This window comes from Lucilia sericata, unplaced genomic scaffold (assembly GCF_015586225.1).
Source record: "Lucilia sericata isolate MDLA Ls3-8-SP2 unplaced genomic scaffold, ASM1558622v1 Contig001832F_arrow, whole genome shotgun sequence".
NCBI lineage: Eukaryota > Metazoa > Arthropoda > Insecta > Diptera > Calliphoridae > Lucilia > Lucilia sericata.
This window is the reverse complement of record NW_023995728.1, coordinates 49,529-61,649: the sequence shown is the minus strand read 5'-3', so window position 1 is coordinate 61,649 and position 12,121 is coordinate 49,529. Positions and strand designations below refer to the sequence as shown.

General features: G+C 30.1%; 3 protein-coding genes across 4 annotated transcripts; 2 read left to right on the top strand and 1 right to left on the bottom strand.

Moving 5' to 3' along the window:
- Positions 1-4,566: 4,566 nt before the first annotated feature.
- LOC119612810 (cAMP-regulated phosphoprotein 19) lies at positions 4,567-8,307 on the top strand. 2 transcript variants are annotated; one of them, XM_037968676.1, is made up of 4 exons: positions 4,567-4,866; positions 7,513-7,624; positions 7,698-7,814; positions 7,874-8,307. In XM_037968676.1, the coding sequence occupies exons 2-4, from the start codon at positions 7,562-7,564 to the stop codon at positions 8,045-8,047; spliced, it is 354 nt and encodes a 117-aa protein (XP_037824604.1). In that variant the 5' UTR covers positions 4,567-4,866; positions 7,513-7,561; the 3' UTR covers positions 8,048-8,307. The 2 variants fall into 2 exon arrangements, with proteins under 2 accessions (XP_037824604.1, XP_037824605.1); XM_037968677.1 differs by having other exon boundaries at positions 4,597-4,866; positions 7,553-7,624.
- A 1,100-nt stretch (positions 8,308-9,407) lies between these two features.
- Positions 9,408-10,671, top strand: LOC119612809 (viral IAP-associated factor homolog). The gene is made up of 2 exons (XM_037968675.1): positions 9,408-9,579; positions 9,797-10,671. Exons 1-2 carry the CDS (start codon positions 9,574-9,576, stop codon positions 10,508-10,510), a joined length of 720 nt encoding a protein of 239 aa, XP_037824603.1. The 5' UTR covers positions 9,408-9,573; the 3' UTR covers positions 10,511-10,671.
- A 9-nt stretch (positions 10,672-10,680) lies between these two features.
- Positions 10,681-11,903, bottom strand: LOC119612808 (tubulin polyglutamylase complex subunit 2). Its single transcript, XM_037968674.1, has 4 exons — positions 11,780-11,903; positions 11,543-11,710; positions 10,968-11,479; positions 10,681-10,903 (listed from the first exon to the last, which is right to left on the bottom strand). Exons 1-4 carry the CDS (start codon positions 11,844-11,846, stop codon positions 10,718-10,720), a joined length of 933 nt encoding a protein of 310 aa, XP_037824602.1. The 5' UTR covers positions 11,847-11,903; the 3' UTR covers positions 10,681-10,717.
- Positions 11,904-12,121: the final 218 nt, after the last annotated feature.

The window sequence follows — 12,121 nt, the reverse complement described above, 5'->3', positions numbered from 1 at the left end:
CTTAGCTTGAACAGAGCCCTGCGCCGACAAATATTAACGGCGGCGGCTTAAAATCGACTGTAAGCCGGCTAAGTTTTCAACTACGTTTAGTTTTTAATTTTTCAACGATTTTAAATAAAAACGGAATCCGAGAGATCAGAAAGTGGAATTTTGGAAGCAAATATATTGTTTATAAAAACAAAACAGAGCAAGCTCAAAAGTTGTGTAAGAAATTATGCAGGGATAAATAAAAAATTCTTAAAAATTAAAAACAAATCCTTTCTCCAAGTTTTACTAGGATCTGCCGATATTTAAGCCTATCTTCCATATAAAACATCTTGCAGAAAATCAGTTTCTAAAAAATTTTGCATTAAGAAAATGATCAATAACGTATAAACAAAGATATTTTATTTGTTTATTTACAAGCTATACCCAGTGTGCTGTGCTACCCTAAAAGCAATATAAACAAGTAAGAAAGTATAGTCGGGCGTGGCCGACCATATGATACCCTACACCAGTTATGAATATTAAATGTGATTTATTTTTCATAATAAAGCATTTATCTTCAATATTCCCTTGTTCCGATACACTAAAGCAATTTACGGATGAAAAACTAATTTTCTAAAAGAGGCTTTATATGGGGGCTAGGGGCAAATATGGACCAAGCCCTATAAAACTTTGTGAATATATTTATATTTACATAATATTTTATTGTGCTGAATTTCATCGCGATATTTGTGTTTATAAGTTAATTTGAGACATTCAAGTAATTTTCTGAAGGCAACTTTGTATGGGAGCTAGGGTCAAATGTGGCCCGATCTTTATGAAATTTGGCAGGGTCATCAAGACTTCTATAAAACTTAGTTGTGCCGTATTTTATCGGTATATCTGTATATTTAACATAATTATGAGCTCAGAAGCCCTTTTCGGGGGGTTCTGTTCTATGGGGGCTAGGTGAAATAATGGACCGATTTTAACCATTTTCAATAGACTTCGTCCTTGGGTCAAATAAAACGTGCGTGCTAAATTTCATCCAATTATCTTGAAAATTGCGACCTGTACCTTGCGCACAAGGTTTACATGGACAGCCAGCCAGACGGACGGACGGACATAGCTTAATCGACTCAGAAAACGATTCTAAGCCGATTGGTATACTTTAAGGTGGGTCTAGGATGAATATTTTTGTATGTTACAAACATCAGCACAAATCCAATATACCCTCCCCACTAAAGTGGTGTAGGGTATAATAAGAAACCCACTTAACGACTTTGATGATTTTAACTACAATGGTTTTCCAGATATACAATTTGTTACATATGGGAGATTCCACGCAAATTATTGCAATTTCGAATAATCTAATAGTTTCCCAGATATACAAAATTTTATATTTAATTCATATGGGAAGTGCCAAGCCCCCCATTGAAAGTCCGCCCGTTATTCTCTAAATGTTCTTCAGTAAAAATTGAAATTCTAGCTCTAATAGTTTCTCAGATATACGAATTTTTCTATTTAATTCATATGGGAGCTCCAAGCCCCCCAGATGAAAGTCCGCCCTTTTTTCTCCATAATGTTTAGATGAATATTAAAGTTCTTCGTGCAAAATTTGAAGAATTTAGTTTTATTAGTTTACCAGATAAACGAATTTTTGTATTTAATTCATATAGGAGGTTCCGCTCCCCTCATTGGTAGTCCCCCGATTTATTACCCAAAATATTTACATGGATGTTAAAGTTCTTCCAGAACAAAATCATTTAAAGGGATCACAAAGAGATTGAAAAATATTCCAAAAGTTTCACTTTGAAAACATTATTAGAATGTATGAAAACGCGCAACTCTAAGGGCAGACTATTCCTATTTTCAAAAAGTACCAGTTAAAGAACGAAAAATTACCAGAAATACTCCAGTTTAAATTTTCATTCACTCAAGTCCCTGATTGCTTAGTTTTATGTCTTTAGGTTCATTATAATAGAAAATTCAAATAGAACCAGTTGAAGGACGAAAAAGTTCGAAAAAGTCCCCTTTTATATGTTATCACTTAATCCGGGCTGTACATTCCTAATTTCATGTTTCTAGGTTCAATATTATAAAAAATTCAAAAAGTACCAGTCGAAGAACGAAAAAGTTCCAAAAAGTCCCCTTTTATATGTTATCACTTAATCCGGGCTGTACATTCCTAATTTCATGTTTCTAGGTTCAATATTATAAAAAATTCAAAAAGTACCAGTCGAAGAACGAAAAAGTACTAAAAAGTCCCTTTTTATAGATTATAATTTACTCCGGGCTCTACATATTTATTTTCATGTTTCTAGGTTTAATTTTATGGAAAACTCAAAAAGTACCAGTCGAAGTACGATAAAGTTCCCATTTTATAGATTCTCATTTACTCCAGGCTCTAAGTGCTTAATTTCAGGTTTCGAGGTTCAAATTTTGTAGCAAGCTCAAAAAGTACCAGTCAAAGAACGAAAAAGTACCAAAAAGTGCCATTTTATAGATTCTCATTTACTCCAGGCTCTACGTGCATAATTTCATGTTTCTATGTTCAATTTAATAGAAAACTCAAAAAGTACCTTTTGAAGAACGAAAAAGTACCAAAAAGTCCACTTTTATAGATTCTCAAGTGCTTAATTATACATGTTTCTAAGTTCTAAGTCAAAAAAGTACCAGTTGCAACATCGTATTGGGAGCCCGTTATTTTGTATTCATATGTATAAGTTAATAAACCAAAAACGATGTTTTATAAAAAAGTACCAAAAATAAGTACAATTTTCACCCCTTAAACGTCCGAATATCCAAAAAGTACTAAATTCATATTTTTATTTGTTCGTCAAGTTATGAAGGATTCAAAAATATTTTTTGAATGTTCTCTGGTTTAAAAGATACATGGGGTGCAAAAGAAGTACCAAATTACAGTTTCTACCCGTTTATTCCCCAAAGAAGCCGAATTTGAAAGACGGCTTAACAATTGTTTCTTGTAAATATTCGGCCACCATAGTGTTTGAAGACAACAAGAGCTTCACTGAAAGGCACACCTGACAGACATCGCGCTCTATTATGGGTGTATGGTAGTGATTCTGCTAAGATCAATGGTATAATAATAAGTATGTATCTTAAGGATACCCGCTGAATACGGCAATCAGCTTCCTTCCATTGCCTCTAGGTGATAATATACCATGTCACCACTAGCCGACCGACCACCACCCACCTAGGCTACTAGGTAGGGTTCTATAGTTGAAACGAAAAGTCGACTTTTTGCATTTAGTTAAAAGTCGACTTTTCGACCTTTCGACTTTTTCCATTTTATGAAAAGTCGATTTTTCGACTTTTTGACCTTTATCATTTATTTAAAAGTCGACTTTTAGACTTTTCGACTTTTAGTATTTTATAAATGGTCGACTTTTCGACTTTTTCCGACTTTTTTCGACTTTTCGACTTTTTTCGACTTTTCGACTTTTTTCGACTTTTCGACTTTTTTCGACTTTTTCCGACTTTTTTCAACTTTTCGACTTTTTCCGACTTTTCGATTTTTTACGACTTATTGACTATTTTCGACTTATTTCGACTTTTTTTCGACTTTTTTCGACTATTTTTTACTTTTTTTGAGTTTTTCCGACTATTTTAGAGTTTTTGACCTCTTTTCCACTTTTTTAAAATATTCGACTATTTTCGACTTTTCGACTTTTTCCGACTTTTCGACTTTTTTCGACTTATCGACTTTTTTCGACTTTTCGACTTTTTTCGACTTTTTTCGACTTTCCGACTTTTTTCGACTTTTATTTACAAAGTCGACTTTTCGACTTTTTTCATAGACGATAGTCGAGTTATCGACTTTTTTGGAACAAAATAGTCGACTTCGACTTTTCGACTTTTTTCGACAAAAAGTCGATTGTTCGATTATTCGAAAGTCGATTTATAGAACCCTATATCTATCTCTTTCACTCTCGTAGTAAAACACGCTAAGAAAACTGTAAATAACACAGGCGATGCAAACTGTTTACAATTGAAACAGTCAGCGACAAACCACAATATATATAAAGATATATTTAATTTTGAAGAAATTAAATTTAAAAAAATTATAAAAAAAGTTATATAAATTATTAAAACCAAATTTTCTAAAAAAATAAATGCAATAAATTGCATTTTAATAAAACTTGAAATTGTTTTAATGGCATTCATAGGAAATACTTTGCTGTAGAAAACTTTTTAAATTAAAAACTTTTCAATGGAACTTTTTCTATAGAAAACTGTCTAATAAAGACACTTTTCTACATTTATAGATAATAATTTTGTAGATCGCTGTATAAAAAAATCACTATTCTATTCAAAAATAAAAGTTTTCTACAGAAAAGTAATAAGAAATAGAACTTTTCTTTAAAAAACGCTGATAATGCTAATTTAAACAGAAACCCAACTAATATTTGCCTATTGCACTGATTGTTATCGATATGTTGCTATCGCTTTTGTTGCATAACTAATAGTCCGTTACAAGTTTTCACATAACACCATCTCCTTCTGACACGTATACGATAATAAGCTAGAAAGAGATAAATACTTGTACGTTTTATAAAAAAGCCAAACAAAACTTTTTTCCTGCTCGTTAAACGAAGTAAAAGCACAAAAAGAAAAGAAAAATTTGCAAACTGACGGCCGAAGAAGAAAAATCTGAAAATTTATTAAACGTCGGGAAAAAAAACTACAAAATTTTCGCTAGATATAATAAAACTAACGTGGAAAATTTGGAAATTTTTTGTAAATTAAAAATTAATAAAACGTAATAGTGTTTAATAGTGAATATAATAAAATAATTGGACTTATAGAAAAGCAAAGAAAACAATAATATTGTGAAGTCGTGAATTAACACATTACATATTTATTTTATTAATTTTCAAGGTACGTACTAAGAGTAATTATGTTTAAATTAAATAACAACTAGCTAACTTATTTAGTCATGAATGTATATTTATGTGTTATTTTCATAAAATTTTCATTATTTGTTAACCTTTCCGGGCTAGTGGTTGCCCTTGTGACATTTTAATTTTATTTCGTTAGTTTTTGGCTAAAATTTTTATAGTGTATTGCAATTTTTTTTAATATTTGCTGCTACGCCATTTTGATTGCTATATTAAAAACGCTACAAAAAAAAGAAAAATTTTAAATCTTTCCTTTTTGTTTGCTTTATAAATCTATTTATTATTTATATATTTAAATGTATGTGTGGTTTGTATATTTTCTATTTTAATTTTATAATTTTGCTGAAAAATCAATTTTTTCTTATGTTTAATTTTGCATTATTATTTGCGGATTTCTTTTTGCTTTCTCATTCTTAACTCAGTTCTTTTAATGGCTTTTCTCTGGTTGTTCTCTTTTTCTTATTGCTTTTGATTTGTTTACATTATTTGTTCATTATTTGCTGTAATTATAACTGTCAATAATATTGTTGTGTTTTGTCGCCGTTTAGAGTTGCCAGTTTTTATTTATTATTTAAACGTTTTCTTTCTATTTATAGTATTAATTATTGTATGGTGGAGAATTTTGTAAATAAATAAATATATTTTTGAAGAGTAATGGTGTTAATTTTGATGTTGATATTTTAAATGACGTATTTTGTAAGCAATTGTGTGTTTGTGTATCAATAAACAGGCTCATTTGTCATAGAAAATCTCATTTTTTTGCCAGATATTGATTTTGTCATTTAGCTTTGTTAATAATAAGGATAATTGTGTAAAGTTTAAGAATAATAGGACATTGCAACATATTTTTATAGAAAAGTGGCTTTAGAAAGTTTTCTACAAAAAAATTTTAATTGTAATTCAATTCTAGTTTAAGTTTTAGTTCAGTTCTAGTACATTTCCAGAACAGTTCTAGTTCAGTTCTGGTTCAGTTCTAGTTCAGTTCTAGTTCAGTTCTAGTTCAGTTCTAGTTCAGTTCTAGTTCAGTTCTAGTTCAGTTCTAGTTCAGTTCTAGTTCTAGTTCAGTTCTAGTTCAGTTCTAGTTCAGTTCTAGTTCAGTTCTAGTTCAGTTCTAGTTCAGTTCTAGTTCAGTTCTAGTTCAGTTCTAGTTCAGTTCTAGTTCAGTTCTAGTTCAGTTCTAGTTTCAGTTCTAGTTCAGTTCTAGTTCAGTTCTAGTTCAGTTCTAGTTCAGTTCTAGTTCAGTTCTAGTTCAGTTCTAGTTCAGTTCTAGTTCAGTTCTAGTTCAGTTCTAGTTCAGTTCTAGTTCAGTTCTAGTTCAGTTCTAGTTCAGTTCTAGTTCAGTTCTAGTTCAGTTCTAGTTCAGTTCTAGTTCAGTTCTAGTTCAGTTCTAGTTCAGTTCTAGTTCAGTTCTAGTTCTAGTTCAGTTCTAGTTCTGTTCAGGTTCATTTATAGTTCAGTTCTAGTTCAGTTCTATTTCAGTTCTAGTTCAGTTCTAGTTCAGTTCTAGTTCAGTTCTAGTTCAGTTCTAGTTCAGTTCTAGTTCAGTTCTAGTTCAGTTCTAGTTCAGTTCTAGTTCAGTTCTAGTTCAGTTCTAGTTCAGTTCTAGTTCAGTTCTAGTTCAGTTCTAGTTCAGTTCTAGTTCAGTTCTAGTTCAGTTCTAGTTCAGTTCTAGTTCAGTTCTAGTTCAGTTCTAGTTCAGTTCTAGTTCAGTTCTAATTCAGTTCTAGTTCAGTTCTAGTTCAGTTCTAGTTCAGTTCTAGTTCAGTTCTAGTTCAATTCTAGTTCAGTTCTAGTTCAGTTCTAGTTCAGTTCTAGTTCAGTTCTAGTTCAGTTCTAGTTCAGTTCTAGTTCAGTTCTAGTTCAGTTCTAGTTCAGTTCTAGTTCAGTTCTAGTTCAGTTCTAGTTCAGTTCTAGTTCAGTTCTAGTTCAGTTCTAGTTCAGTTCTAGTTTAGTTCTAGTTCAGTTCAGTTCTAGTTCTGTTCTACTTAAAGTTCTTGTTCATTTCTGGTTCAGTTATAGTTTTATTTGAGTCTAGTTCAGTTTTCTGTACAGAAAAAATTTAATTTTTAATTTGTTTTCTATAGGAAATTGTTTTTTTTTACATATTTTTATGAATGTGACTTCTTTAGACAGTTTTATATAGGAAAGTTTCTTATTTAGACAATATTCTATATAGTAGTTTTTCTTTATCCAGTTTTTTTTATATAAAATGATTTCTTTAGAGATTTTTCTATAGAAAACAATTAGACAATTTTCTATAAAAACAGTTTTCTATAGAGAAAGAGAATTCATTAACAATTTATTTAAAAAAAAATATTGCTTTAATAAAATTTATGATTTTTATAAAATGTTTTTGTAAATATGTAATTATTATTGTAAATATTTAATTATTTTTGTTTACTAATATTAAACTTTGGCTTTAACCTTTTAATTTTTACTAATTTTATGTTTATGCAAGTTTTTATGGAAAATATTAAGTATTTTCATTTTATATCATCATTTTGTGTTTAAATTAACTACATGTCGCTTAAAACTAACAAGACACGTATAATATTTAACTAATAGTTAAGAAAAACTTAAAAAAATAAAAAAAAAATTAAAAGAAAACCTTTCAAAAATTTTACAGCATTTTTGTTTTGTGTTGTACTTTGTCTTAATAAAAACAGTTTATTGAAATGAGTTCCACTGAAGAAACTAGTAGCCAAGCTACCACACCTCAAGATGCACCCGAAGATCAGGTAAAATGATGGATAGATAATTTTGTAAAATATAAAAAAAAGCTTTAAAAAACTGTTTCTTCTTTTCTAAAAGTCCAATGCCCGTGAATTGGAAAAAATTGAAGAAGAGAAACTAAAATCGAAATATCCAGTGGGACTGAGGGGCCCTGGTGGTCATACCGCTTTCTTGCAAAAGAGATTACAAAAAGGGGTAATTATTTAAAAAAAGTTCATTTAAAAGGAATTAATTTTGAATTTTTTTTTGTAAAGCAAAAATATTTCGATTCTGGTGATTATCAAATGGCCAAACAAAAAGGTGGTGGTGTCAAGCAGGTCTTTGCTAATAAAGTTACAACCGGAGAAGCCATACCCACACCTGAAACAGTGCCTGCGCGTAAAACTTCGATTATACAACCCTGTAATAAATTTCCTGCGACGAGTTAAGTTGTTAATTTTAATTCCCCCCTGAAAACAAAAACTAACTTCTTTACTCACACTTCTACTAATAATTATTACAAAAAAAGAAAAGAAATCCTCAACCTCAAAGTTGGAAAAAAAGGAATGTTTAAACTTTTTCTCGCCTTTTCCTCCTACCAAATTCTTAAATTTGTTTTAACAAAACTTTTTAAGAATTTTTAAGTGAAATTTTGAAAATTTTTCTTTTTTAAATAAAATCCCCCAAAACAGCATTGTATGCAAAAAAACGAAAAAAATATAATTTTTATCTTTATTATTAATTATTAAAAAAGAAAACTTTATTTAAAATAATAGCCGTTTATTGTCATTAATTTTTCTTAATAATTTTTTTCTTACAACTCTTTTGAAAGAGTTTCTTTACTACTACTTTAATATACATAAAAACATATACTTTAAAATTTAAAAAATCAATTTTAAATTAGACAAAATAATTCTCATTTTGTTGAAATTAAATTAAAAAAAGCAAAGAAAAATCAGCCTTTAAAACTTTAGTTTGTAAGTTTTTAATTTCTTTCTTTTTTTTTTTCGTTTGTTCTTTGCCAACTCATATATATTTTTATTATTATTACTACAAAACTAATTTTCAATTTGTTCTTGTAAAACTTTATGAAAAAAATGTAAAATTTAAAAAGCTGAAAAAAGCATTGAAACGAATTGAAGATGAAAAATTTACACAAAAAAAATGATAAAAACAGCAAAGCGAAAATAATAAAAAATTAAAAGCATATTTATGTAAAAATTTACAAAAATGGCAATTTTATTTAATATTTAAAATTTACAAAATTATTTTTAAAAGACAATTTACTTTTTCATATAAATTTTTATAGAAAAGTAAATTTTTTTACACAAATTTCTCCGGAAAAGCTTATTTAGAGTTAATTTTCTATGGGAAAGTAGCTTCTCTACATAATTTTCTACTGAAGTTTCTTTTCTAGACAATTTTATACAGAAAAGTGTCTTCTAGGGAAAATGTTGTATTGAAAATTGTCTTCTAGGTACAACTTTCTATTGAAAAGTGTCTTCAAGAGACAATTTACTATAGAAAAGTGTATTTATACAATTTTCTATAGGAAATGTCTATATTTATTGTAAAAATTATATACCATTTTTATATTATTCTATCAAATAGAGATTAATTGATCAAATTTCCTATTTTTAACGTTAAATTTTATAAAAAATCTAAATTATTTAAAAAAAAGCATCGAAATTCCCTTTATTTTAAATGTTAACGGCTCAATAGTTAAATGTGGCATCTCTTTCTTTTACTTAAGCAAAACTGGCAACACCTTAAAAGCATGCCAGTGTTATCTTTCTAACGGCGTTATAATTTTAAGTTTCAAACGCCGTTGTTAATTTTCAACGGCGTTGAGTGTGCATTAGTCACTGCTGTGCACAAAAGAATAACAAAATTTTCTATAAAAGTATTAAAATATTAAATAAATTTTAACTTAAATTATAAATTTTTAATAAATAAAACAATAATAAACACAAAAATGCAGGTAAATATAAGAAAAATAAAGAAAATTCCCTTAAAAAACAAACGGCTGTATAAAGAAATATAAGAAAAACAAAACGTATCGTGCACATTGCATGCCCCAGAGTTTTGATTATTTCCTTATATGGTATTTTGGTTTTTGTGGGTGGGGGGTAAAAATAAACAAAACTATAACAAGAAAATGTAAATAATATAATTTTTTTGTTATTTTTATAATTCAGGATCCCAATGAAGATACCGAATGGAATGATATCCTACGTTCCAAGGGCATTTTGCCTCAAAAACAAAAGGAGGCAGAAATTACCGAAGATCAAATACAGGCCATGATTGATGAGGCTATTGAAAAGCGCACCGATTTACATGAGGGTCGTTCCAAAAATGTGGAAGATATGAATTTAGATGAACTCGATGAATTAGAAGATTCTGAAGATGAAGAGGTATTGGAACGTTATCGTCAACAACGTATAGCCGAAATGAGAGCTTTTGCTGAAAAGTCTAAATTTGGCACAGTACGTGAAATTTCCGGCCAAGACTATGTAAGTGAGGTTACCAAAGCTGGCGAAGGTATTTGGGTTGTTCTACACCTATATGCCAATGGTGTACCTTTATGCGCTCTCATCCACCATCATATGCAACAGTTAGCGGTGCGTTTTCCTCAAACTAAATTCCTGCGTTCTATAGCCACCACTTGTATACCTAATTTCCCTGAAAAGAACCTGCCTACCATTTTCGTTTATCATGAGGGTCAAATGAAGAAGCAATTCATTGGCCCCCTGGAGTTGAGAGGTGAAAAATTGACTTTGGATGAGCTGGAATTCATGTTGGGTCAGGTGGGGGCGGTGCCCACTGAGATTAAGGAAGATCCTAAGCCACAAATTAAAGATAAAATGTTTGCTGACTTAGAGAATGCGGCCGATGACTTTTTCTCCAACTAGATAAATTAAAAATAGAAAATTTTTAATGAATTTTTTTTTAATAAAAAATAATTTAACTTAAGAAAACACTTTTCTTTAGAAAACTGTCTAAAGAAGGCAACCGTTTTATACAGTACTCTCTAAAGGAGACTCTTTTTTAATAGAAGTTTGTTTAAAGATAATATTTTAATAGAAATCTGTCTATGGAAGTCACTTTCGATCCGATCTTTATTTCTTGCCCTCATATTTGTGTTTTGAATTCAAACTTGTTTTAGAAGCATTTGACTTGACTTTAACACGAAATATATTTGGATCCACTATATTATAAGGATGTTCAGGAGCAGGGTTTATCAAACGAGCACGGCGAGGCTCATTTTCCTCTAAAAGATGAGGAGCCAACAATAGAAATAATTGCTAGAAAATAAATAGAATATAGAATTAAGCTTAAAGCTAGCTAGCTAAAAAAAAAAATACCCACCTCTGTCCAAGAGGGCAGACCACAAGAAGCAAAACATAACTCCCAATAGGGTAAACCCAAATGAGCTATAGCCATGCGCAAGTATTCACTAAAGTTTTCGGCTAAAAATACCCATTTGAAAGAATCCAATTCCAAGAGATAAATTTTCGGATTATTTGAAGAACTTGAGTCGTAAATCAAACACACTTTGGCCACTTCATTGACAGTATTCAATTCGAAAATTTTGGTTTTGGGACCTATCAAAGGCAAAGGATTGCCCCATTGATCTTTAAGCGTGTTCACCGAAGTAGATGAGGATGTTGTAGCAGTGTTAGTATTAAGATGTTGTACTGATAAATGGGAATTTATGGTAGAACTGCTGGTTAGATTAGTAGATAACGAAGTACTCGAAGAAGTGGCCGAGGAAGAGGTTTCGTTATTGGTTTGAAAAATTGGTTCAACATTTTCACGCAACAAAGTAATTTGCACCAATTGAGGAAATTGTATATAGCCCACACGTCTGATATCATTGGCTGTAAGGGAAAAAAGTTGGAATCATTTTTATTATCAATTTTTTTTTTGTAAAGAAAACTCACGAGCATATTGATAACTCCAGTGCAGCAGAAAACCATCGGTAGATAAATAGAATTTCTTCATATCCTCGGGCAAATAAACACCATGTCTTTGCTCCCAAGTCATAACATTAGATTTCTCACAAGGTGATCTTTTCTCCATGGTGACATTACAAATGCGTGGAACATTAGCTAAAATATGATTTAGAATTTTCTTAATTCATTTCGGAAGTTTAGTTTTTGTTAAGTTTATTGCCTTACATAAGGTGGAGTTGAGGCCCAGCAGCAGATTATCGTAAAAAGCATCTTCCGGAGATTTTTTCGACATGTTTTTGAAATTGATTTTGAATGAATTTTAATAATTGACAACAGAGTTAGGGAAAATAAACAAATAGTGACAGTAAACCATGACAACAACTAAGTGGACATCAGGATTCCAAATATTAAAACATAAATGAAAAGTTTTCTATGGAAAATTGTAAACAAAAGGCATTTTTTTTATAGGAAACTATTAAAAGCTTTTAAGCTTTACTAAATTGCTAAAGCTTTTAAGCTTTATTAAAGCTTTTAAGCTTTACTAGCGTATTTAAGAAATTTACTAAG

Bases quoted from the DNA above. Each gene is read 5' to 3' on its own strand.
- LOC119612810 (XM_037968676.1), top strand. From the start codon at position 7,562: ATGAGTTCCACTGAAGAAACTAGTAGCCAAGCTACCACACCTCAAGAT. The intron at 7,625-7,697 runs GTAAAATGATGG...CTTTTCTAAAAG, and splicing joins AAGATGCACCCGAAGATCAG to TCCAATGCCCGTGAATTGGA. The intron at 7,815-7,873 runs GTAATTATTTAA...TTTTTTGTAAAG, and splicing joins AAAAGAGATTACAAAAAGGG to CAAAAATATTTCGATTCTGG.
- LOC119612808 (XM_037968674.1), bottom strand. From the start codon at position 11,846: ATGTCGAAAAAATCTCCGGAAGATGCTTTTTACGATAATCTGCTGCTG. The intron at 11,711-11,779 runs GTAAGGCAATAA...ATCATATTTTAG, and splicing joins GGGCCTCAACTCCACCTTAT to CTAATGTTCCACGCATTTGT. The intron at 10,904-10,967 runs GTGGGTATTTTT...TTTATTTTCTAG, and splicing joins GTCTGCCCTCTTGGACAGAG to CAATTATTTCTATTGTTGGC.